General features: G+C 40.8%; 1 protein-coding gene across 2 annotated transcripts in view; it reads left to right on the top strand.

The window, feature by feature from the left end:
- Window positions 1-27,736, top strand: part of fam189a1 (family with sequence similarity 189 member A1) — a 151,940-nt gene that overhangs the window by 56,120 nt on the left and 68,084 nt on the right. For both annotated transcript variants that reach the window (XM_049564970.1, XM_049564980.1), the window contains exon 2: window positions 11,374-11,430. In XM_049564970.1, the coding sequence (XP_049420927.1) occupies window positions 11,374-11,430 (57 nt within the window). The remainder of the gene's footprint in view (window positions 1-11,373; window positions 11,431-27,736) is intronic.

The following is a 27,736-nucleotide window of genomic DNA, read 5'->3' on the forward strand; positions in this document are numbered from 1 at the left end:
CCCTTTTTAGCCCTTGGCTGTTAACATGAAATCTTACGCTTGGAAATATTAGCAAAGTTTGTTTGAGGTTTTCTAAAAATATACCCGATCCAAAAACCTTCATTTCCTCCACGTTTGTTCAGCGCCATTCCATATTTCCATGTTTTATTATTTGGCAACTTAAAAATTCCAATTCATCTTGAATACTGCATGTAGAGAGTGTTTCACCTCAGTTATGAACTTGTTTCCACTGTACAGATTTTATTTAAATAGCCTTTATTAACAGTTTGCAGCATCATTTGACCCCGCATACTTTACTGCATCAGCACTTCTCACAGCGACTGACTAAAAGCTGTTCAGGCTCAAAACACTTTATGGAAGTGCCTATAGCTTATTATCAGGGTCAACGCTGCTTTTTAAACACCCTTTCTGTGCAGAATTTTAATTTCATAGTTTATTTGCCAGCTACACCCGTTTCTGTTTTGTTTTTCTTTCATTCTAACTGAGCTTTTCAATCACTCTGTGTAGTTTATAAATTACGCTAAAATACCAGAAAACATTCTGAAAAACACTCCAGCATTTTGTCAGTATGTTAGCGGGTGTGCGCTGCTCAGGTTTCAGTGACTAATGCTGCTAAGTATTTCGTTTTAATCCTGTTCTGAGCATCCGAGGGGAAAAGCCTCCAGTGACTGACAACCAGCAAAGCTATCACATGGTGCCTGCTCTCACATCATTTCTTCCCTCAAACCACACACACACAAAGACACATGGGTGCACACACAGTCCTTCACACATGTATACATGAGCGAACAGACATGTGTTGCACAGTAGAGGGACAGGAAGGATGGCATGGGGGAAAGTCAGGGAGAGAAGGAGTCTCCCCACATTTCAGTTTCATTCAGTCTCTGCTGCCGTGGTGATCACTCAACCACAAACACACCAGTGTGCGTGCGTTGTATGTTTGATTGCACTTTTGATATCTACAAAATATGACATGGCTGAAGCAAAGATGCACTTTAATGTTAAATTTGTTTCTCTGCTCTTACACACTAAGTCAACAGTCAGCGGTTGGTCAGTGTTGGGCTGTTGGTGAGCGTCTGACGCCCTAGTTTCACGGTGTGAGCGGGCACAACCCATCTGTTAGGACAGTTCAGGTCAATGCATGAGAAGAGAAACAGAAGTGAGGAAAGTAAATGGCTGAAGTCAAGACAGTGTTATATTAAAACAAAGTTGTTTTACAAGATTTTTTTTGGCCACTGAGCTCTTTAGCAGAAATGGTTTGCAATTGTTTGAGTTACTGTTCACTGTAAACATCCATTGTTCTTTCAACATTGTGTTGTGTTGGAAATATGCTAACTGGCTAACTAGCATCTTGAATCTGTCCTATCAGTCTTCCAGTTTCCCCTTTTGAATGATGAACACAGACTACTTCTGTCTGCTGCTATGGAGAGTTATTTCCTCTTAAGAAGGCGCAGAACGTACCCATTTGTTGGCGAGAGTGTAGATTAAATGATGACCCACTCTCTCTCAGTCACTGTTGGCTTGGACCCGCATTTATTTCAGCACTGGTGAATAGAAAACAAAAAAATCAGCCTCCACAGCCATCTCTCATAAACAATAGCTCAGCATACACTGGAAAAAAGACGAACCAAACAGGGCTTGCTGCAAATCAAATAGCCACACCACCTGGATGGGAACTGCCCATTGGTTCGACAGCCCATTGGTTCGACATCCCATTGTTCCGACCATATTAAACTCATTGTTCCGAAGTCTGTTCCGAAATCATCATGATGCCCTGTGGTTAAGGTCTGGTTAGGTTTAGGCACAAAAACCACTTGGTTAGGGTCAGGAAAAGATCATGGTGTGGGTTAAAATGAAAAAGAAAGTGACAAACACATAAGCCGTGAGCCTGCTTCGCCTCAAGCCGGTCGCGGCGCACCATACGCCCGCCGCGAGCCGTTCAGCACCGCGGACAGTCGGACTAATGGGATGTCGAACCAATGGGCTGTCGAGCCAATGACATGGACCCACCTGGATTAGTAGCATCTAATGGCTAACAAGCTAATAAAGTTACCCACACAGTTACCTGCACAGCTACTTGCTCCAAATACATCTTCAACCACCCAACATCATCACAAAATATTAATTAGTGTTTTCAGGAGCTTTTATGGCACATTAATGACAAATAAGTAAAAAATAAAAAGTTAAGTATTTTGGCAGAGCTAAGCTGAAGTCAGCCTACCAGGAGTGCAGAGACAGCCGACTATACCAGAGCATGGGGGCGCATCTATGAGGTCTGCATGGGCTCGTCAGTCTGGCGGGTACACACACACACACACACACACACACACAGACACAGTGCATAACATAATAATGAAACAGGTATGTTTCTAACAATAACTTAAAATCAGTGCACCTTCCACAATGACAGAAAGACAGCTTGTAATGGTTAGTGGGATCACCAGCTTATTAACTCCCTTACATTGGCTGTAGCCTATGCGCTGTGTTCATGTGCAGCTTTTTGGCTGAGACACAGGTGACGTAAGGCGATGCAACAGTCCGCCTTTGTCGCCACTGGTTCTTTCATGTCGGTTAAGTGTGTCTGGGCCTCACTCACAAAAGAATGCACTTCATCTGCGCCATGTTTTCACATCAGTATGTCAAGAACCATGATATAAAAACACAGAATATATTAGTGAGATGTGGTGGTCAATACATTATCCCTTTGGGCTTGATACATGCCCTCACTTCAGATATTTGATCCTAAAATATTTAGATTTCCGTACTTGATTATGCAAATTCAACATATTGTGTTAACTGAAGCAAATTCCCTTTCTCCACTTTATCACACCAACCCTGAACTGAATATTGTTAACACCAAATACACAAACTCAGGTGCCGCAAACTTAAAGGACGCCATGCATCACTCCCTTACAGTCATTTTCCCATGGAGCTTTTCCATTCCTATAAGGAGTAACGTGAGTCAACCCACCTCAGGTTGCATAATTATGGAAATCTCTGCTGAGACTGAAATAGTTGGATAAGAAACCGGGAGCTGCATTATGGCAGGAGCTCAGTTCAACCTTGATTGTGCACGGTGCAGTGCATTTGCTCTCTGCTGCCAGGAACAGCACCGCAGAGAAAGAGAGGTAATGGTGACACTCTGGACATCTCTGGACTCTTTGTCGCAGTGCATGGAGACGGTGAATGTTACCTGCAGTAACACAGGCTTAATACAAGCCTCTGTGTCCTGCTGCCTGCTGCAGTTTATACCTGTACTTGGGCAGCCACATTGCAACTTTACAGCCATTTCTTACTTGTTTCAGATAGCTGTGCAATGTGCTATCTTCATTTTTTCGACTGTGTATTTCCTAAAAAGTGTCTATTGGCAAAAGGAAAACTGGAGCAGTTTTTTGCAGTCTTCACAGACTGGGGGAGAAGTGACCGAACAAAAAGAACAAAGTAATTAAAATAAGTTCTTTGGCAAAAATAGACCCAGCTTATAAAGAAAGTGAAATACTGTAATGGGAGACAGCAGACATTGGCACACCAGCTAGAATGGCTGTAGATTGTCTCTGGCAGTCGCAGTGGAGCCTGACAGCAACATAATTGCACCCAGTGGACATTACGGGCTTTATTCTGGTGATATCTAGGCATTACCATGGATCCGACTGCAACTAGAAGCATATGAAAAGTCAGAGATTTCACAATAACAAATTCAGAGGAACAAACATCAGAATAAAACAACTATAGGGGTTTCATGATAAACAGGTATGGACAGTAACTGTGATATTTGAAAAATTTAAATACTGAAACCATGTTAATAATATACTTATGATAATATTGTGTAAACAGTCCAGCTCCTCTTAAATCATATCTGCTCCTCTCTGTTCTTGATTTGTTTCCCTCCCCCAGTGCCATCTGGTCGCCTTTTCACTATCAATTAAGTGTAATTACTGTTTTTGTGTGCTTTTGTTACAGAGTCTCTCTGTCTCCTTACACTGGTGTTGTGAGTTTAATTCCTTTGCCAGAAAAGGGACAATGAGGCACAGTAAACAAAGTTAAAGGTTCAGTGTGTAGGATTTAGGGGGATACAGTGGCATATAGTGGTGAGGACTGCACATTGCAACCAGCTGAGATCTTTCTGAATTATCTGCAGACGTCTCTTCCTCTCAAAAGCAAAAGGACCCGGTGATTTAAACTAGTAAAAACACTGGATAAAATAGTTTCACAGTGAAAAAAACACAGTGTTTTTCTGACACTGCTGGTCACAGAGGGGCTGCCAACAACAGTGGCTAAAATAAAAATGTGAAGGGTCGTATCTAGAGCCAGTGTTTGGTTTGTCCATTCTGGGCTTCTTCAGCAACATGGTGGTGCAACGTGGCAATCTCTGTAGATGAGGAACTGAAACGGCTCATTCTAAGGTAACGAAAACACAACAGTTTTTATTTTCATGTGATTATACACTAAAGAGAACATTATATTTTAATCTACTAACTTTACAGATATTGTGATCATAATGTTATCATGAACTCCTTGGCCATAATAATCATGTCATGAAAATCTGATATCGTGACAGCCTAAAGTCAATTCGGACCAAAGATTCATGGCGAGGTGAATTGAAACAGGCAACTACTTGCAATGCGCCGATCTGCAACGTTCTAAAAACCGGTTCACGCCAGTGCAGCTAGATGAGACGGAAGTACTCTCTGTACTTCCATTTTGATTTTCAGCTTTTCAGGCTCATTTTGTGGCTGAAAATAATTTGTAGCTTTTTAAAATATGAATGAGGAAAGTGATAGTGAGATAGTGGCTACAGTTGTACTTGTAGTAGTAGTAATGAAACAGCAAAAAACATGAACAAAACGAGCATCAGATGGACTGTATTCATCAGCACAGCATGAGAACAGAAACAGAGGGCTCGGCAGGGACGGAGCACCTGCTTGATCAGATGAACACAGCATTTTCGGTCATTTTGACTTGACTGGTGGACTTGATTACAAGTCCATTGGTGTACAAACAGGTGACGTGCGTTGAGCTCTAAAACCAGCCGCTGATGACTTGACCAGTTGAGTTGTAGGTGACACCATCAGCCAGTGGAGTGGAGTGGAGCTCAGACTGGCCAGTTCACACCTCTGCAACTTTTCTCTGCAACATTCTAAAATGGTTTCGTCTCATTGCGAATCTTTGGTCTGAACTGGGCTTAAATGAAAGCACAAAGTGGTCCTAGCCTTTGATCTAAAATCAGGAACACGGGAATGTATCTTATTCTTATGTTACTATAACCATTAAATCTCAGTAAAAAGACCAGAACACTTCACGTGTTTGGCTTTAATATGTTTTAAATAGTTTTTAGATGATGATGGAGTTTGATGGCACTGAGGCCTATTCAGCAGAAACAGACACTAATACTTTGTGGGATAGATTTATTGTGGGTTCTGACTTTTAGTGTAACTTGTTGATAATTCTAAAAGGATTTTTAAAAAAAAAAAAAAAAGCTCCAACCTGACCCTTTCTAATCCAGGTGTGTGTGTGTGTGTGTGCGTGTGTGTCGCAAATGAAATATTGACATCCCATTCGGCAGATCCTGTCGGTATCAAGGTGAGTGAAGAAGTGGAAGATTGACTAGAGAGTGGAACAAGATGGAGAGGGAAATAGAAAAAAGAAGCCTGGATAGAGAGTAGTTAAAGCGGGTGTGTAAGTGCAGACATATACTGTGATTGTGTGGGTGCAGAGCAGGAGCAAGAAATACGGAGATGGAGTGTGATACAGGGAGAAATTGGAAAGGGAACGGTAGCAAAACTGGAGGAGAGAAAGAGCAGATATCAAGAAAAGTGAAGGCAGGGAAGGAGAGCAAGATGAGGGGAAATGGGGAGAGCATGTTGGTGTTTAATGGAGGGTGAAGAAGGGTGAAAGGCACAGAGAGAGAGAGACCATGGAGAAATAGAGCGCTGGAGGCTATGAGTACCCTTTGTTCACACACATTGCGATGATTCGCAAATTCACACCTACAGTAGCAAGCACTGTAAAAATGCAACACCACGCCCAGAGTGAGGCGTGCTGAGAAAATCAATAGGTTGTTTTCTCAAATCTAAATTTAATTAAATCAGGCATCTCGTTTAAAAAACATCTGCTGTTTAGTGTGACATCGTTACGAAAAAACAAACAGTTTAAATCAAACGGACAGCTCAATAACAGAATGGGAGTAGTAAGTATTAGAGGCAACCACAGACTTCTCAACAAGATGGGCCCAGATAGCCTCAATTGTTTCATTTCAGCCGACGCATCAGACTGCAGGGTAACTGGTTCCAGGTAGATGGAGCACAAAATCTAAAAGAAAATCAGTGCTAATGGAAAAACCTGCAGCACCAATAAGTCCTGAAAGACAGTCTGATGAAGTCACCATGGTAGTAACACAAGAAGTCCACCAAATTAAACCACAAAATACGTTTTGTCCCTGCCCTCTACATCGATACACCGAAGCATTTTCTGATCTGATGACCTGAGCATCATTTGTCTCTGCCTCCAGACGCCGCCATGAATCCATTCCATTTTCTGGTACTGCTGACCCTCTTAAGGGTCGAGAGGGTGGGGGCTGAAGCCCTGCTGACATTGGGCAAGATTTAGGGTACATCTTGGACAGAGTACCAGACTATCACAGGGCTGACATATAATGACAGACGATCACTCACACTCACATTCACACCTACAGGCAATTTTCTAACCTGCATGTCTTTGGACTGTGGGAGGAAGCTGAAGAAACCAGAGAAAACCCACGCTGACACAAGGAGAACATGCAAACTCTGCACAGAAGGGCCCTCAACCTTCCTAATCACTGCATCACGGTGCCGTCACTGTTGAAAAAGAAATTGAGCATAGCATTAGTTCAGGCAGGACACAATGTCAAGCTCAGCTTACATCCCAGCTACATCAGCTGATCTCAAACAGCCAATCAACTGATGGAGCAGCTGATTGATGAAGGGAGTCAGCTGATAGATCACATGATTCCTTTATATGCAACCAATTGGCAAATCTCATTCAGGGCGCCCTATTTAAACTGCTCTGGCCTGCCTACTGTTGCTGCTTCATCTGCAAGCCACTTTGCAACCCACCTCCACCCCAGCTCCTCCTTTTCATGCTGTGTCTGACTTATCAATGTCATTTCTGTTTGTCATTGATGCTGCTCTGTTCTGTTCCTGGGGGCTCTTTGCTGCTGCTCTCCCTGCCTTAGACTTTTCATATAGGTGCATGGAAGGGCAGGGAGGTGTGCTCTCTTTACCTCAGGCTTTCCTTGTTTGCATGTGGAAGGGCAGAGAGATGTACTCTCTCTGTCTTAAGGCTTTCCACGTAAGCATGTGGAAGGGCAGAGAAGTGTGCTCTCTCTGTCTTAAGGCTTTCCACGTAAGCATGTGGAAGGGCAGAGAAGTGTGCTCTCTCTGTCTTAAGGCTTTCCACGTAAGCATGTGGAAGGGCAGAGAGGTATGCTCTCTCTGTCTTAAGGCTTTCCACATAAGCATGTGGAAGGGCAGAGAAGTGTGCTCTCTCTGTCTTAAGGCTTTCCACATAAGCATGTGGAAGGGTGAAGAGGTGTACTCTCTGTCTTAAGGCTTTCCACATAAGCACGTGGAAGGGCAGAGAGGTGTGCTCTCTCTGTCTTAAGGCTTTCCACGTAAGCATTTGGAAGGGCAGAGAGGTGTGCTCTCTCTGTTTTAAGGCTTTCCACATAAGCACGTGGAAGGGCAGAGAAGTGTGCTCTCTCTGTATTAAGGCTTTCCACATAAGCATGTGGAAGGGCGAAGAGGTATGCTCTCTCTGTCTTAAGGCTTTCCACGTAAGCATTTGGAAGGGTAGAGAGGTGTGCTCTCTCTGTCTTAAGGCTTTCCACATAAGCACGTGGAAGGGCAGAGAGGTGTGCTCTCTCTGTCTTAAGGCTTTCCACATAAGCATGTGGAAGGGCGAAGAGGTGTGCTCTCTGTCTTAAGGCTTTCCACGTAAGCACGTGGAAGGGCAGAGAGGTGTGCTCTCTGTCTTAAGGCTTTCCACATAAGCACGTGGAAGGGCAGAGAGGTGTGCTGTCTCTGCCTTAGGCTTTCCACAAAGGCATGTAGGAGAGGCTTTCTGTGTAGGCCAGAGGAAAGTCAGCAAGGCCCGAGAACAGAGCCATACCGCCAAATATAAGAGTGCAAATGAGAATAAAGTTTTCTTTAACTAAAGTGTTCCTGACTGAAATCAGTTTAATGGCAACACTCTAGCTAAGTTTTGCTTCAATTTCAAGTAAGTACTTTGTTAACATTGGAAAAACACCACGGATTTGGTTGAAATTACCCCTTTGTTAAGATTAGGGGAGTTTTGTTGTCATGGTTACAATTACAACCTCCACACTGAAATCCAAGAAATCCACACTGGGCACAATACATGTAATTTTTCTTTGGACAACATTCTTTTTATTTTCTACCAACAGAGCTTACTGTATATTAGTTGCGCTTACAGTATACTTTTAGTATTATAGTTCTTATTGTAAACTTTCAGCCTAATATGCGCAGGAATAGGCTGCAGCCCACTTTGATTCTTTATATTATTATGTGGTTTAGAAAATGGATTAATGGATGGAAATATCAGCATAAAGCTCATAGAAAACAGGTAGAATTCACGTCATTGACAGTCATTGACAGTCATTGACATCTTTTATGTATTATTTCTCATATCCTTCACTTTGCTTTTGACAAGAGCACAAAGCTTTGATGTTTCTACTCCATGCTGTCCATGATAATTGATACATTATACCATTATATGAACTTATGAATGTGGTTATATAGAAAAATGTCCTGCAAAACTCAACAGTAATTCACCATCTTTAAAACACAGTGCAACTCAATTTACTGAAGACATCTACTAAACATAAAAATCTTTGGGTGTTTTGGAGCCAGAGGTGTCCATGTTTGGATGAGAGGAGCTGTAGAAGAGTGAAGGATGGATCTGACTCAGACTGTGGTGACGCCTCGCAGACAGCCTGTCACTCTAAGTCGCTTTTCCCTTAAATATGCATAACTTTAAGCCTTAATAAAAGTGTAATATGTAAACAAGTGAGTTATATGTTCACAAACTGAAGTTGGAGGCATACATTTCTCTGAGGGTTTGACTAACTGATATAATAATAATGTTTCTGACGGTTTAAATTAGTGTAGCGTGCAGTGTCTGTGTGAGATGATTGCTTTGTGTGACTGTGACGTCTTGTTGTGATGTTTCGCATTTATATAGATGGTTTTCAAGTCTGTCTTGTGATAGAAATAGAAATCTAAGTGAGACTTCCTAAATAAATAAAGCCTCCTGTAACAAATCACGAGGGAGGTGATTCCTATCCTTTGTCGTTCGCTGTCCAAACTGTGGCTCAAGTATTAGTCTGAGCTGTCAAATTACATCTGTTTGTTATTACAGAGGTAGAAAAATAAATGAATGCAGGGACCAAACAGTCTACTTTCAGCAGCCCTTATAATTCTTTTCGGTCGCTGGCAGCAGTCAAATGAAACGAGAAGTTTATGCAGAGTTTTCTGGGTGGTGGATCAGGTTGAGTGAGGAGTGAATCACACTTGTAAGAAGCTGGGAACACATTAGAATAGCTTTTAAAAGCCTAACCAACTGTGAAAAGATGTGGCATCACACTTACGCACATTACAGTCCTCGGAAAGCTCACTGCGTTCGGTTTTCTGTAACCACCTCAAACTACAGGATTGTGTTGTTCATTTGTTCCCAGCTAAAGGGAGAAGACGCTGTGGAAGAGCGAGCCTGTGAATACATGATGAGCACTTGACAAAGAAATCCACATTGAAACATCGGTGACAAATCTGACGGCAGATGGGCGCAGAATTGCCAAACAAGAGCGACAGCTCCCACCTGATCTGTGTATTACTCAGCCCATCATGCAGATGATCTTTCCAATCAGAGTGTGTTTGCCAGAGAAACCACAGAAGTGAATCCCATATTGAAAGTCTGTTTTTGTGTGTCAGAGGACGAGTGACTGAAAAGACTAGAAAATGCAATTTTAATTGCTGTGTGTTTTTCTGTTGTGACTGTGAATAACATGAGGCAGTTTTGGTTCATTAAAGCTTTAATTATTTGTGTACTTTTGTCCGTCAATTTAGTTGCTATTGTTAATTTTGTACTTTCCTATAAACAAGCCAAAAGATTAGCAAACCACTTAATTTGATCTCTTAAAATGGCACTAAAACATACTATAATCCCCTTTCCTTAGATTATGTTGAGAAAATGAGTCTGAGAGTTTACAGTCATACTAGCAGCTATGAGAGGCTCCACTGTGGCACACATTATCTCACAACGACAGTGCTAATATGAATATGTTAAGCAAGTATAGTGTTTACTATGTTTGCCATTGTAGTTTATCATGTTAGCATGCTAACGTATGCTAATTAGCATTAAAACAAAATTTAGTGAAACTGTAGAATCGGTCAAAGTGAACTTTGGACCAAATGGTGGCACTGTAGAGCCCCTTTCCCACTGCACAAAAAAAACTACTAACACCTGCCAACACTTGGCTTTTTAATGCAATGGGAAAGGTTTCAATTGGAATTCATACCCGGGTCAAATGACAATGCAGTAGTCACGGGTATTTATCGGCTCTGGCCCCTATTGGTGTTAATGGAAACACAGTTGAAAGGGTAATTCTTGCTCCTTTACCGGCGAGATGCAGTGACACCACCACACAATGATGCTGATCTACTAACAATGGAAAAGGAGCCTATAACCAATTTTTAGGGGGTTTACTCGTGTTTTAAAAAAACCCGTACACACGCTTATTTGGATGAAAAAGGGCTATATAAAAAGTCAGGGAATCACAGTCTTGGACAATGAATGCTTGCACGAAATTTCATGACAACTGGTCTAATAATTGTTGTGATATATCCATAGACTGTATGGGGATATATCAGACCCAAGTGGTGGACCGACTGCTGACAGATTGACATCACCATCCCTGGAGCCAAGCTGCTAGCATAGCTCAAATGGACAAAGACATACAGGAAATACATATATAGTCAACTTAGAGTAGGTGTTCATTTGTCATTAAAAAATGGGCTTCATAACTATGAATCCAAGGTGGGAGTTGCCTTCGCCAGTGTCCAAGTGCCAACACTGTAACGAAGTCACACATCAATATCACAAAAGATTTAAAACCTGTGAGATCAGCAGACTGCTCCTGTTTCTTGCACCATCAAACTTCTTTCTATTTATCACCTCATTTTCCAGATCCCAGTAATTCTCTTGGTGATTCTAGTGTTATTATTATAAACTATAACTTTTGTCTTTAGCACATCTTTGTTTACACAGACTTGTCAGTATCAATCACCTCTTACAGCATCTGTTTTGGGTCTTGTCTCCCAGGTGCTGCTCTCTGGACTGATCGGAGTGGTGTCATGGAAGAGGCCGCTCTCTCTTGTGGTGAGTGTCCTCTGAACGCCCACACTCAGCTGCTAATCTGACAACTCTGAAGAAAGCATTAACCCCCGAGAGGGAGATGTGACGTTGCATGAAACAGATGCTTTGTTTCCTGATAGGATCACCACACGTAGATATGTATACACACGAGAATACATATCATGATGAAGCAGAAGACATCATTAACTGCTGTGTTTGATTACCTGAGACGCTGTAGCTCTAGAGACCAACATGCAAATCAATCATTAATTACTGACCGATTAAAACCTATCATTGAGTTTTAATCTATGCAGTATCTCTAACTCTATAAAAAGACCTCAAGCTGACGTCTCAGTTTATTGACACAGTGTGACAGAGTGCTGAAGAGTCCACACCTAGTTGCTGCTCACACTTGTGGTTTAGCAGGCGTAGAAACTGTAACTGTGAACGCAGTTTCCACTTCGGGGCATGTTCAGGTTGTGTTAAAAATCCCTGGATCACAGCTCCAGTGTTGTATGTTGTTACAGCCAGTGGACTGGAAACATCTCTGCTTGCACAGATAAAAAATCATTGAACTGTGTCACTTATTCAGAACAGGATAGCTGTAGCTTACTATTTGCATTTGACTTGGACATCTGATGTTACATCACTTTTTGCATTTATCATGGGTGCAAACAACAACAAAAAAGCTGGCACTAGTTTGTATGTAATTGCATTCAATTTCAGTCGTTAATTTGGTTCTAAATCTCCTTCCTGTATGATTTCTCTGATGTTTCTCCTTCATCTAGTTTTCTTTACATGTCTCTTTTCCAGTATAACACATCAGTTTTTGCATCTTAAATCTTCCATATATCCTGTGTCCTCATATGAGGACATCACATTTTGGGTTTACTTGACCTTATACTTCATTCTACTTTACTTAGACCTGTTGTCCTTGTTTGTGGACACTTTTTTGTGCCATCTAGTGGTAGTAAGAGCACAATACACTAAATCGTGTAAAAACAAGATGGCAGCCATCTCTGCCAAGTCAGACTGCAGCCGATCCCAACACAAAAGTACATGTTTGTAGTTTGATGTGTCAACAAATTTGACCAATTTTAGCAACAGTAAAAGGCTAAGATACTGTTAATTAGGAAGTACTCGTTTGAAGACATTGGGCAATTGATTAATTGTTGTCATGTTATAGGACATTAAGGACACATTCACACTGGCGCTATTTGGTCCGCTTTAAACGAACCCTGGTTCACCTACGGATAGTTCGGTTTGTTTGGAGTCGTGTGAACACTCATTCGAACTCTGGTGGGGACCAAATGAGCGAACCTTGGTCAGCTTGAAAACTGGGGTTCTCTGTTCACTTGCAAGTGAACCCTGGTGCAGTTTGCTTACAGTGGGAAATGCAAACAGACTATCCAGCGAACCAAAGAGAGGAAGTGAACCAAAGGAAGGAAGTCACATAGAGCACAGTGCATTTTTGGGTAGCAAAAAAACAAAGCCAATAGCGGGTACCAGGAGAAACATAGGTTAAGAAAAAAGAAAAAGTTGGAAAATGTCTCATGGGCGGACGTGGAGTACTAAAAACAGAAACCTCAAGACAGAATAAATTTGGTGTTGCGCCATTGTTTTTGTGGTGACCAAGCCGGCTGAAGGGGACGGATTTCCGTTTTTGGTCCTGGCCAATCAATGAGCTGGGTTTTCTTCTTTCTCATGCTTTTTTTCTTCCTGGTCAGTGGTTGTTTCGGGCAATACCGCCCCCAAACGAGCAGCTGTCGTAACTGCTTGACGTTGTCTGGGCAGTTTGGTCCGCTTTAAAAAGTGCAGTGTGAAAGTGAACCGAACCAAATGAAGGTGTGAAATGTTTCAGCATTCCCTGCCCATTTGAACTGAGTCCCCCGGACTATCCTGATGTGAATGCACCCTTAGACTTACCTATTGCTGACAATGTTTAGTTTCTTATACTTATCAGGTCCTACTAATCCCAAATAGCTAGGACAAATTAAAAATGCATACCAAACAAAAGTCCAGGTCTCAGGAGGATATATGTGGCCTATCAGCTTTAAGCTAGTCAATATCAAGATTTTAGTCTTCATCTGTGTGGATTACTCTGCAGCTCTAACTAACCAAAGCACCTTTAAGCACCAGCAACCCATGAATGAAGCAAAACACAGAGAAATAAGTGAAAAATATCAAAAGAAAACAACTGAAATTTGACATGGGATCCATCTGCAACCCAGTTAGCTTGTGGATTTCCTGTTATTTTATCCCTATTTATACATTTATAGTATAAATACTTGAGCATTCTTAAGTGTAATTCTTGTTAATTGTATGAATTCAGGTCCCGGGCCCTTATTTATCAAACCTCTAAGAATTGCACTGAAGAATTCTCTAAAGAGCTAATTTAGGGGTAAAAACCTTTTTCGCTGAGTGCGAGCAATAAGCCACATTTATTAAGCTCCTCACTCATATTTACAGCGAAGTGCAAGAGCAACTCTCAAGCGATCACATGATTAATCACATGCATGCTCTTAGCAAGAATAGTCAATCAGGGGCAAGGATTTACTCTGCGCCTGCCATATGTCCCTTTTTTTTCAAGTTCAGTTAATGGTCCTTAAGGTATCCAGTGTCAATTAACATGTCAAATTAAGAAAAATCCATTAAATCAATCACAAATTGATATGTGTATAACGTATAAATGTATGCATTGGGATTTTTTCCTGCTCCAGTTTTGAGAAATTGTGCAGCTGCTCTAAATCACATGGCAGTAATAAGGAGAATTGAGTACCACACTGACAGTTTAGACAATGACGCTACATGGAAAGTGTCTGCTCTCGATGTTTGCACCCCAAAATTAAAAAAAAAGTAACAATAAAAAAGCTGTGTAACATCCTATCAAATGTTCAAATCAAATGCAAATAATAGGCTGTTCTGAATCATACATATTGCTTCAGCTAATGTATTATTCATCAGACATGTCTCAGAAGCTGTCTGCACTGCAGACATCTAGCATCTCTTAACTCACTTAACAGAAATCTTTCAAATATAAAAGCATTTTAGATCATAATAAATTTTTATTCTCAAACATGTAAGTAGGAGTAAAAACGAAGGACTTTACTTTTGATAAATAACTGTTTTCATGAACACAGGTCCTGATCTTGCACTGTTGTTTTGCATTTGACGGGTGAAATGTTTCTTTCATTCCCAAGACTTCCGAGGGGAGTCATTTCCCTGCCATAACAGAGCCTGAAAACCTGTAATTGACTGTCATGTAGTGCACTCTGTAGCCCACACTCCCCTCACCTGTGTCTGTGATACATTGCGTAACATATATCATTTCCCCTCACCCTTTGAACTGCAAGACGACAGACGGGTATTTTGATTTATTTGTGACTGAAAATGATCTCTTTCTGACTTTATCTTTCAGTCTTTTTGTCCATTAAAGATCAGGATCGGGGTGCAGCACAAATAAGCCGCTGCCCAATTCTATTTCATGCTCTTTTAATGCCATAAATAATCTCATCTCATTTCTGCTGCTTCACCACATCATGGTTATATCACTTGTCTCGCTTCCTTAAGTTTTATCACCTCTCTTTCCTACCACACATTTGCATCCTCTCCTATTCCCCTTCCCCCATCCTGCCTTTGCCTTTGTGTAATGTAAGACCAGAGGAAGAGATCTGAATCATCTCTGCTCTTGTGGATCAAAGGAAATATCCCATCATTGGAGGTGTTGGTCACACGTGGTGCACTGTAAAGGAGTCAAATCCTCTTAGCTCTCTTTCCTTAAAAAGCATGACTAATTCAGCAGAATAGTCTGTGCCTGCTACAACACAGAGATGTCACTCTGTGGCCACTGCTTCCTGCCTATAGAGGTCTGAAAGGTAATATCTGGTGTTTGTGACTGTAGCATGTTTAGCGCTGACAGTCAAGCTTCTCCATTTCTGGCCTCGACCCAGCGCTGACTGGCAGGTGACTAATACACCGGCTGGACGCTTTCAGGCCTGGCAAAGCTGCACCAACCCATCTGCCAACTGTGGGTGGCCGTGCTCTGCATCGTGATTCGTAATAACTGGAGCTTCTCCAAAGCGTTTGTTGAGCACTTGGTTTTCCTTGTTGACTTATTCGTGGTCCTTTTAAATGATAAAACAAGGTCCAGGGGCTAAGATTAGGATTTGAATCTGCTATCCAAATTTAGAGCTGAGAAGATTAGTTAAATACTCAATTAGTCAGTTGACAGATGATTAATCTGCAACTATTTTGGTAATGTATTAGTTGTTTAAGTCATGTATTCAGCAGAAATGCCAAATATTTGATGCCTCCAGTTTCTTAAGTGTGTCGATGAGGGGCTTTTTTAATTTGTGGCTCTGTGAATCTTTTGGAATTGGACAGTTACAAGCTAATTAAAGATATCACTTAAAGGAATAATAAGACATTTTTATATCATTTTATCATCTATTATTTTTATAGAAAAATATAGATGCTAGCAGCCAGTTAGCCACCCTGAGTTCAAAGCCTGGTAACAGAAGGAAACAGCTAACCTATTTCTATCCACAGGTGAAAAAAAAAACCCCTTCCAGTTGAGTCATATATATATATATATATATATATATATATATGTATATATATATATATATTTCAGACTCAGGGTCCATAGTGAGACGTACATGGACACAACAGCAAACATATAACATAGAATAAAAAAGAATACAGCTAAAGATATAAAAATAGAGATTTACACATTTGGTATCAAAAATAGAGATTTCTATAAAGTTAAAAACAGACAGCTGTACCAGTGTTTCCAGAACAGAGATTGGCACCTGATGGAGCTACAGTTGATGTGAGTCAAGATGTTAATTATATGATTTTCTGAGACATCGAGCCGACACATAAATCTATACATAAGGTTTCTGACTACCGAGTTAAAGGTGTTGACATGTGCATTTACAAACAATTCGCTTGCACTCAGCCAGCGAGGTCTTTTTAATAAAATCCGTAATGCATTGTTATACACAACCTGTAGTCTTTTCATGCTTGCTTTCTTGTACTTAACCCACAGGTGTGCGGTGTACAGAGATATTTTAACGTCATCTGAACATGAATAAAACCTGCGAGCAAGAGTATTTGCCTGTACATATAGTTTGCAGCACTGCCCATGAATATCATCATCATCTGTCATATCTTCTGTAAGGAAATGGCCGAGGTATTTGACCTTTTTACAGGGAGCAATATTATTATTTGACAGTTTAAATGCAGGAAAGGCCATTTTTTGGTCCTCTCTAGTGCGACAGATCATAACATGACTCTTGCTCAAAACTCATTAATTAACATGTTTTGTCTTGTTTGTTTAGGTGTAATTGTAAATACAACACATTGTGAGGGTCATTAGTCAGACTATTTCTTGGCCTGGTGCTTTGATTTCCTGGTGTCGCCACTAGTTGCTTGGCAACCATATGGTGATGACAAGCCTCTCCAGTCTTTTTCTAGGCTAAGCTAACATGCTGCTGGCTGTATCTTCATATTAAAAGACAGGTGTCCTCTCATATCATTATAAAACCATCAGTAAGAAGGCATATACATGTGTTTATCTTCTTTTCTACTGGGTTATGGTTTTGTGAAATCGTGATATTCATGTTTATTATTTTAAACCATTTTATAGAGTATAAATCCCAATGTTAGTAACTTCCAGGTAGAAAACCCCGGTGTTGTCTACATCAGTGGTTCCCTGGTGGGTCCGGGTCCAAAAGTGGGTCGCAAGTCCATTTTGAATAGACTGCAAGTGACTCGCAAACATGTCAAGCTTGTAAAAACACACCTTATTTTGAAGTACAGTGAATTTCTGGCAGAAAGGTTTTATTTTGAAGTGCCATTTCCTGCTGTAGAGTGAGTTACTAACAGACAGCCACTTGACAGAGACAGCAAACTAACTCCACGACATGGCCAAACCCATGTATGATGCGTCGCTGAATATATAAAAACTGTGTGGACCTTGAACTAAAGACTAAGGAGAAATCTGGACCCCAAGGCTGAACCAGTTGGGAACCACTGGTCTACATAATGTGAAACGGCACTGAGCAAATGCTGCCTCAGTTGTTACGTTTTTAGCCACCTAAAAAAAAAAAAGGCCAACCCCAAAAATCACCGCTTTACCTTGCTGTCCGACCGCTCTCTCTGACGGGTAACTGAGACCATTATCTGAAAGCCACCAGACTCCATGAATAAAAACAGTGATTTTACTTTGCAGAACATGGGGAGTGCTGGTCCTCCATTGCCTCGATCAGTTGGTGTGTAAGGTAATTCATTAAATATATTCCAAATACAGTGTACACTTAAACAGATATTGATCTTTTTTTTAGGTGGCTAAAATACATTTTGCTGCAGTCCCTGTCCACAGCAGTACATTGCTTTGCTTCTGTGCCAGTAGATTTGGTTTATCAAAGACACAAGCAAAGGTGGCACAGTGGTACAGTGGTTAGCATTGTCACCTCATAGCAAGAGGTTTCCTGGTTTGAACCCAGGGTGAGGGAGCCCTTCTGTGCAGAGTTTGCATGTTCTTCCCATATGGGTTTTCTCCAGACTCCAGGTACTCCAGCTTCCTCCCACAGTCCAAAGACATGCAGGGTAGGTAACTGGTTACTCTAAATTATCTGTAGGTGTGAATGTGAGTGTGAATGGTCGTCTGTCTCTATGTGTCAGTCCTATGATAGTCTGGCGACCTGTCCAGGGTGTACTCCGCCTCTTGTCCAATGTCACCTGGGACAGGCTCCAGCCCCCCGTGACCCCCTGGAGGAGATTGTTGATGATAGAGCGACGTCACAGTGATTCAGTCAATAGATTATTCAAATAACGAAGCAATTGGTTTCATCTTCTTATAATAATCTTTCATTATTTTGAGTTTTCCAGAAACATTTGCATCATTCTGAAATCTTTCCACCTACAGTATGCTGAAGTATTAGAGAGACAGATATGAGTTATAAATAGAAAAGGCAAGACAGGCTTTGGTTCTGACACATTGCAGTCAAGTCTGCGTATGACGCTCGCATTCAAACACCCAGTCTCCAACCATCCAAACGTTGCATTCAGAGCGAAAAAAAAAACAAGTGCACTATTGTGAGGAGAGAAGATGTGCTGAATATGAAATTCAGCCTACCCCCAAACTTTCCTTGTAAACTCCACATCAAAGACATATTGATATATTGTGCTCGGCGGAGGGAGAAAACACACTGTGTCCATGTTTGAAGGAAATCCTCCTCCACCACGTTATCTGAAAAAGCTAATAAACAATGTAGTTTTCTATCCAGTCAAGTCGGCTGCATTAATGCCGTGGCAGATTTACTCCGTATCACTCGCAGGCAGGAGAAAGACAAGACTACCTGCAGTCGTCTGCTGTTTGTGACTGTGATGGATTATGTGTTTAGAGAGAGACAGAAAGACAGAGAGAGAGTTAGAGGGCATTAAGTCCTTGTTTGCCCTGTTGGGAAACAAGACAGAGATAGTCTGCAGAGTAGAGTATGTGTCTCAGGAAGCCTCAACTGCTGTCGCTTTGTTGGTGTTATTTCAAGTATGTAGGCTAAAGTATGCACAACTCTTACCTCTAAATACTTCTATGTTTAATGTACAGTTAGCTCCATTTTTAATCTGTTCTTCCAATGCAGCACTTTGAAGAAATTGTTTGCATTGTACACAAATATGTTTACACATTTACACGTTATATCAACGTTTCTAAAGTTATGTTAGATATATAAACTGACTGTCATTAGAAGGTGGAGGGGGTTGTGGATGGTGTGTCACCTAGATTAGACGCCTGCCAAGCTGCAGACCACCGTTCGAAACCAACAAACAACAACACTGGTTGTTTCCTTGCGACCCTTCATGGCATCTCTACCAGCTTTTACCCCTGGAACCTGGGCTAGTGGCATTTTTTTCTACTGGCACATCGCAGCGTTTCCCAGCAGCCACATGAGTGTGATCTTGATCTTGATCAAAACCAAGTGTTGTTCTTGCCTTAACCTAACAAGATCTCACCACAGTGTTGTTGAGAAAGATAAAGTTTTCACACATTTGCTTCAAAAGAAAGCAAAAATGTGAAGAAAAAAACCCCCAGAGTGCTGCACTGGGTTAAGTCACTATGTAGTTAGTTGTAAAAGTCAGATGCTCTTTGAGGATGAGGCACATAGTCACGTAAAGATAAAAAAACAACAACTGGCCAGCTCACTCAGTGTTTAAGTCCATGGTTTAGGCAGGCAGACCAAAAATTCATAGAGGCACGGACAGTAGCTAAAAATCTTTTATTACCAACGTGATTCAACTAGAAAGTCTTCATCAGGGGGATGATGTATTGTACACCCTGGTGAAGACTCTGTAGTCGAAACATGTTGGTTTATCCATGTATTAATAAAAGATTTTTATTTTATTTTCTATAGTCAGAGTGCCTCAGGTGCATGTGTGGACAGCCTGTCTATACCATGGACTTTCACACTGAGTGAGCTGGCTCGTCGTTGTGTTTTTCATCTTTAATGCGAAAATGATATATATCAGTGGTTTGCAGAGACGTACATACAAACATTTTTTCTGGTAATTAAGTCAACCAGACAATCATCTTCTTCACGTGCATTACTTTTGTATAATGTTTTCTTTCGTGCCAAGAGTTACGTGAACAGATCGATAGAGCCAGGAGGCAGTTAGCTTAGCTTAGCATTAAGACTGAACACAGGGAAGCAGCTAGCCTGCTTCTGTCTGCAAGTCAAAAATACACAAAACAGCACCTCTAAGTAAACTTGTAATTTCTTTACATTTACATTTCATTTCATTTATTTGACTCATGACCATATCACATGGTGTAGAGTACAAACATTACATACAGTAACAAAACAATAGCACACTCTTGTGTAAAGTACAACAAATGTTACTTACACAAAGGAAGGACATTCTTCAATAAAAAGTACCTAGTTTACAAATTACTTTTGGCTCATGTGATTGTAATAACAGAATTAATTTATACACAGATGGACAGTTTAGATAATACTTTGGCAAATACCTTTCTCTGTAAGTCATTAAGCTTACATTCTGACATTCAAACAAAATATGACACTCAACTCCCACACGATTATCATCATAGAGGTTGCAGATCCTCTGGTTTGTGTCCAGCTTTTTATGTCTTCCAGTGACTTTAAAAATTCTGATGTTATTTACTCAAAAATTACAAATAGCCCATCTGTACTTTTAGTGTTCGTGCAACAGATACTTCTCCAGTTTAAACTCTTTTTTAATTTTGACACATATATATATATGTATATATATAGAGAGAGAGCTGGCCAGTTGTTGTTTTTTATACATATATATATATATATATATATATATATATATATATATATCCCATGATGGCATGCTTCTGAGCTCACTTTGCCACTTTTGCATGAACTGATCCTTTAGCCTCTGTTCAATAGTAAGTTTTAACCAGTTGATGTTACACTTTTGTGTGAGCCAGATGTAAGACTAGCCACATTCATCCAGTATCTGCTTAACATGGTGACACATTTACACTGGTACTATGCAGGCTGAGCAAATAGTTGTACATTATTCGACTGAGTCAAGTTTCTTGACCCTCTATCAGCCTCCCCCAGGCTTTGATCTCATTTGTTAAATCCATACACACACAAAAATGTTATCGTTTGTAGATATGTGTAACTACAGCCAGGTTCCTTCGCTTCCCGGAGTCTCTGCTGGTTAACTGGCAACCTCACGGTGATTATAAGACCAGAGCTGCAACTTAAATCATTCACTTTCTTATGACTTCCTGTGTAACAAACAACCAGTAGTTTATTTTATAGTCAGCAGTATTGTGAATTGAGATATTACACACATGAATCGTCATCAGTTTCACAACTGTAAGTTTGCATCTATGGAAGTAAAATCATTTTACAATCAAATTAAATGCCAGAGGGTAAATGCAGTGCATTAGTAAACATTACTCTCAAACACAACACGTTGTAGCTCAAGTTAATGCACAGTCATGAGGCTGTTAACCTCTCTAACTCTCAGCAGATTTCCTACATGTTGAACTTTACCCTTCAAGGTATGTATATATCTGTGTAGCTGTTTCATTCATAAGATTTAAGTGGTGTTTATACTGCACTAACCCGATACCTCTCCGGACTGAAGTGTAGCATGGGGAGATTTAAATAATGGAGAGGCACAGCAATGTTGAGGTGAAACGGTCACTGCACTTTTGAGGTGTCAGGCAGTGAGAGACGAACATGTGCAGCTACTTCACATTCATGTTTCCACAGGGATGTGAGTGCAAGTCGTCCTTTAGTGTTGGAGCAGGGCAGTGTAGCTGAACCATGTTCTGAATGTCACACAGTGCTTCTCTGCACCACTGACTCTGTTTGCATGGACTGCGAGCATTGAGCTTATTCTAAACAGGAAACGGTTTTTGATGGAGCTGTACCAATGACCTATATATATATTCCTATTTACAGAACAAGAGACATTAATGATTTAAGTTGCTTTTGTTTTCTGTTACATTGTTAATGTGGTTTACGCATTGAGCGAATTTTGATGTCAGCCAGGTGTATGAGTAGATCATGCATTTGGTGGTGTGTGTGCATGCATGATTGAGTGTGTGCGTGTGTGAATGTATGTATCTGTCCGTCTGCAGCTAATCTCACAAACTACTGGACCAATTGGCCTAATACTGTATGCACATGTATAACTGTATGCTCAAGGACCCTTCATGGTTGCAGTGATTCATCATTTTTGAAAATCCTGTTTTATGGACTGTTTTATATTTTATACATATTGACTGCTGACTCCTCACTCCTCAGGCCAGTCGAGGCTACAAGTTTTCTAGATATTAGCTCAGCAAATAACAACAAGCCTCACTGGCTGTTGCAGGCCACATTTTGGCCTTTGCCGTGGCTCAAAAACTGACATCCCTAGAAAAGTTTGGTCTCATTTTGAACTGCAGCATCTGTAGATTTATCCCATACCCGATATGTTATGATCAGCTAAAGTTAGGCACGATGCAAGATGAATAAATCTCCATTTTCATTATCTCGCCACCATATTGACTGTAAGGGAGCTGTGAGGGACAGTTCTACTTGGGCTCAGCTCTAAGCAGTCCGACTGTGACCTGGTTTTGTTCAGTCCTATGCTCAGTGTCATACCACACCAGAAGCAAAGCGTTTTGCCTGCCTGATTTTGTAGACTTGCAGATTTTGTTGATTCGCTTATTTTTCTTAATATTAGTGCTTCTACCGTAAGTAAGTAAGAAAGCTACATAGTTAAATTGTTTCTTTCTTTGTCTATTTTAATTGTATTGTTGTTATTTCCTTCTTTATTTTGCTGTTGCCTACAGACAAAGTTAATACTGTTAAAATTCCAGTTCAGTCAGGACCAGCTTAGTCAAAGAAAACTTGATTTCCATTTGCAGTATAATATTTGGCTGTATGGCTCTGTTCTGGGTCCTCGCTACCTTTCTTTGGGCCTACGTAGAAAGCCTCTTCCACACTCCTACATGGAAAGCCTTAAGGAAAGCCTTAAGGCAGAGAGAGCGCACCTCCCTGCCCTTCCATGTAAGGCAGAGAGAGCAGCAGCAAAGACCCCCCCAGGAACAGAACAGAGCAGCATCAATGACAAACAGAGATGACATTGATAAGCCAGACACAGCATGAAAAGGAGGAGCTGGGGTGGAGGCGGGTTGCAAAGCAGCTTGCAGAGGAAGCAGCAACAGTAGGCAGGCCAGAGCAGTTTAAATAGGGCGCCCTGAATGAGATTCACCAATAGCTGCATATAAAGGAATCATGTGATCTATCAGCTGACTCCCTTCCATCAGTCAGCTGCTCCATCAGTTGATTGGGCTGTTTGAGATCAGCTGATGTAGCTGAGATGTGAGCTGAGCTTGACATCATTTCCTGCCTGAACTAACGCTATGCTCAATTCATGAACAATATGGATCAAAGTTTTGTGGCTGTGTTTTACTTATATAAAAATACACTGAATTATATATTGTATCTTGTGAAATCGTGGTGTGGCTTGTCCACTGGATTTACAAGAATTAGAGTGACTGCGATCAGCTTGGGCAGCTAGAACGTAGCAGCCTAGTGGAGGTCTGCTCTTTACTGAGTGTCCCTTTTCTAGTTTAAAAACATATTTTGAGATACAGATTTTTGCCAGGCTAGCAGTATGGCGGTATGACAGTCTGTTGGGCCATCCACCACTTTAGTCCAATCTGAAATATTTCAGCAACTCTTGCATGGTTTGCAATGACATTTGGTACAGACATTCATGGTTTGCAGAGGATGAATCCCTCTGACTTTTCCTCTAGTGCCCTGTCATAGTGTTAGCATGCTCACGCTAGCGTTTTGCTCATTTTGACTATGTAAATGTATCAGTCGCTGAAGGCCAACTCACCAGCTGGTAAGAGCTTGTGCAACAGAGGAAATATACTCTCTATAAACTTCTAGAGGCATTTCATTTTGTGTTGCATTACTGTCAGAAAATGAATTCAAGTTCATGCCTGCTCTTGCCTTCCACTATAATGCATTAATCAGCTGAGCTACAAAGGTTTATTTCGACGCCAGCGAGCGCTCGACCTATATGGTACGCCCTGAGAATATTAAAGCTTCATCTCTGCTGGGGAAATCTCCTCTCAGTGCTGGCCTCTTTTTCTCACTTTTTTCAGTGGAAATGAGACAATGGTGTACGCTCCCAAAAGAGGTTGAAGCTAAGCATGTTTTCAGCTCCACCAGCTAACACCATGGGCTCCTTTAATTATTGCCATGGCCATGACCAGCACTTCTTGAACAGAGAACTGCCGGTTGATACAAGTCCAGTTGTCAGAGAGGGCAAATGTTTCATCGCCTCGATATGGTGTGAATCTTTGAGTGACAGGTTGGACCTGGAGCATGTTTCCGGCCTGATCCGGGGGATATGCTCTTGCCTCTGCTGCCTGCTCGTCCAGGCCTCAGACGCTAAAACAATTGTTCACATTCGATCAGGAAAGATTAGAGGCTGTCATCATGTTCTGTCAGCCCCATATGTCTGACGCTATTTATCAATGTCATCCCCTAATGTACGCCTACTGGATACACAAGCACACACAAGCAGTACGTACAGGCCCATAGCTACCAATGAGGACATCAAAGTCATGTCCTCTGTATTTTTGGGGAGTTTTATGAGGGTTTACTTTCTACAGTTGAGTTGTTGGATATTTTACAGTATAGCTGATATCACAATATCTTATACTCTTTTTATGTAAGTTTAGGCAAATCAGTTAGTATTCAAACAGCATCTAAACCTATATGTACAAAAGCACAATTATGCGCATTTAATCACTAAAAAGGCACAAATCAATATGAACATGTCCCACCTATCTAATATCTCTCCAATCCCCTACAAGTGTTTGCTGAAATATGTTTTTTTAAGAACATATTTCCTCCAAGCATGCATACACAGGGTATTTTCTAGCTTGGAAAAGTGTTGCCACCCGAACACTGCTGCAGCATTTGTCAGACAACAGCTCGTATAGTCACCAAGGCAACCCTGAGGCAAAGAGTTATGCACACAGGGAAACAGTTTTGCTTCAAGTGTGAAGCATCCCAAAATAGCGCCTGGATCTTACAGTGGAACTCACAGCTTGAGAAGAAACATGGGGAGATATAGGATGCATTGATCAGCCCCTTTTTAATGACAAACAAGATGATTTATAACAGCAGGTTTCTTCAGCATAAACCAGTGGTGGAATGTAACTCAGTAGAAGTACTCAAGTACCGTGTACTAAAATAGAAATCTGAGCTACATCCTGTATGGTTGGAGATTAGTTTCCTACCATCCAGGCACTCAGTATCTTCACACCAAAGATAATCACACCTGTAAAACAGAGTGATACGTATAGGTAAATGTCGCAGTCATATTATACTTCGTAACAGTCTCTTGTCCAATCACATTACTTGGTCGGAACTAACTGTTGTATAAAATCCATGTTATTATGTAGGCTGCAATTATTTGATGAATGTACTAATGGATGTAAAGAAGGAAGTCGTAAAAAAAATGAAGGTCTGCGTCAGGAGGCAGGTTGCGGTGGTACATGGGTCAAACAAACACAGAACTTTCCCCCAGGAGAGAGTTCGTGTTCCGTGTGAAACCAACTTTGAGTTATTTTACGGTACGTCGTGACATTACATTAAGTACGTGACATAACAACACCCAACCATGTTTCTTTTCCTTAACCTAACCTATGTAGCTTTACTTTCATAAACCTAACGCACATAACTTTATGTTAAGTACATCACTTTACATTAAGTACACTACCTGACCTGACCAAACCATGATACTTTTCATAAAACCAGCCTAAGTAACTTTACTTTCCTAAACCTAGCCTGCATAACTTTACGTTGCATACAATACATAATGAAGCCCAACTATGATTCTTTTCCTAAACCTAACAAACGTAATTTTACTTTTTAAACCTAACCTAAATAACTTTGCGTTCAGTATATAATGCAACGACACCAAACCATGATTATTTTTATAAACCTACCTTACGCAACTTTACTTTCCTAAACCTAACATATGTAACTTTGTTAAGTCCAAAATATGACGAAAAAAAAACATGATTGTCTTCCTAAACCTAATCTACATAACTTTACTTTCCTAAACCTAACCTGCATAACTTTACGTTAAGTAGGATACATAATTAGGGCCCAGCTATGATTCTTTTCTTAACCCTAACCTGCGTAACTTTCCATTAAGCACATAACGCAGTGACGCCAAACCATGATTCTTTTCCTAAACCTAATCTACGTAACTTAATTTTCCTAAACCAAACCTACGTAACTTTGCATGAAGATACCTGATGACACCCAACTATGATTGTTTTTGTAAACCTATACTATGTAACTTTACTTTGCTAAACATAACCTATGTAACTTTACGTTAAGTACATAACGCAACAGCAAAACCATAATTCTTTTCCTAAACCTTAACGACATAACATGTCTTTCCTAAACCTAACCTATGTAACTTTACATGAAGTACATAAAGTGACGGAAAAACCATGATTCTTTTAACCATGTATCTTTATGTCAAATATTTAATGTGACGATGCCCAACCATGTTTTTTTACCTGAACCTAACCTATTAAATTTTCCTGTCCTAAACAGAGCCTACGTAACTTTACATTACTCACATAATTTTATGTTAGGAAATGTGATGTGATGACACTCAACCATGGTTCTTTTCCTAAACCTATCCTAAATGGTAGGGGCGTTAATATGTTGGGCGCTAATTCATTAATGTCATATGAAATATTGTATGAGAATACATTGAAAAAATGCCAAACCAACTGCATGGTGTTTTATACTTATACTAGATTGTGTATATATATGACTGGCTGTGGAGACATATTAGTCATGTGTGTGAGGAGTGCCAGCACGTGTTGGCCTTCCTCGTTGAACTTCCACCACAGCTTAATTTGACAAATGTGTGTGTGCCTGTTTATCTTAGATCAGATACACAAGGAGTGTGTGTGATTTACAGGACCATTTCAGTGACATGTGGATGGCTAAAGATTTCCTGGGGATAAATCTGAGTCCAGGGCACATCTGTTCAGCACTCCACGCTGCTGCCTACTTACAACACACACACACACACACACACACACACACACACACAGAGTCACGCACACAGCTTGTGCCCGCTGCATGGTCAGGAGGGGAGCAGCTTCCTCTTTTTTTAACAACCCAGACACACATACATGCTCCCCACATCTCTACATATCTAGCTAACGATGCACACAAATCACTGACAGCACATACACATGATAACCGTAGACTTTCCATTATGATCGCATAACTACAGTGCAAGGCCTGCAGGACACCGGTGAAAGGGTTTATGAGGTGCTCTCTGTGACAGCCTGTGACCCTGACAGGCCATAAATATTACTGCAGCTGATGAAAGAGGGAGGAGGAGAGAGAGAGATGGCACGCTGACTGATTGCGACGAGGAAACAGATATGTATGCGTGTGGAATAAAGATTTATGTTCAGACACCACAACAACAAAAAATCAAAGCGTCACGGTTTGTGAGTGCCATTTTTTATCATTCAGTTAATTAAATGATGAAAAGACTGTCCATCAGACCAGTAAAGGCGGAGACAGTGGCTGTGTCCAACCCAGTTTCACCCTCCAATAGCTGAGCATTTTTCATACAGACAAATGGACAAATTAATCCTGTAATTAGTAGTGAAAGTAGTCTATTAGCAGCCTCTGTTCCTGGCTCCAGCAGAGGTTTGTGTGTGTTTTTTTTCGGAGCTATAAGTGGTTTAACTTATTGCTTT

This window comes from Epinephelus fuscoguttatus, linkage group LG2 (genome assembly GCF_011397635.1).
Source record: "Epinephelus fuscoguttatus linkage group LG2, E.fuscoguttatus.final_Chr_v1".
Classification (NCBI taxonomy): domain Eukaryota; kingdom Metazoa; phylum Chordata; class Actinopteri; order Perciformes; family Serranidae; genus Epinephelus; species Epinephelus fuscoguttatus.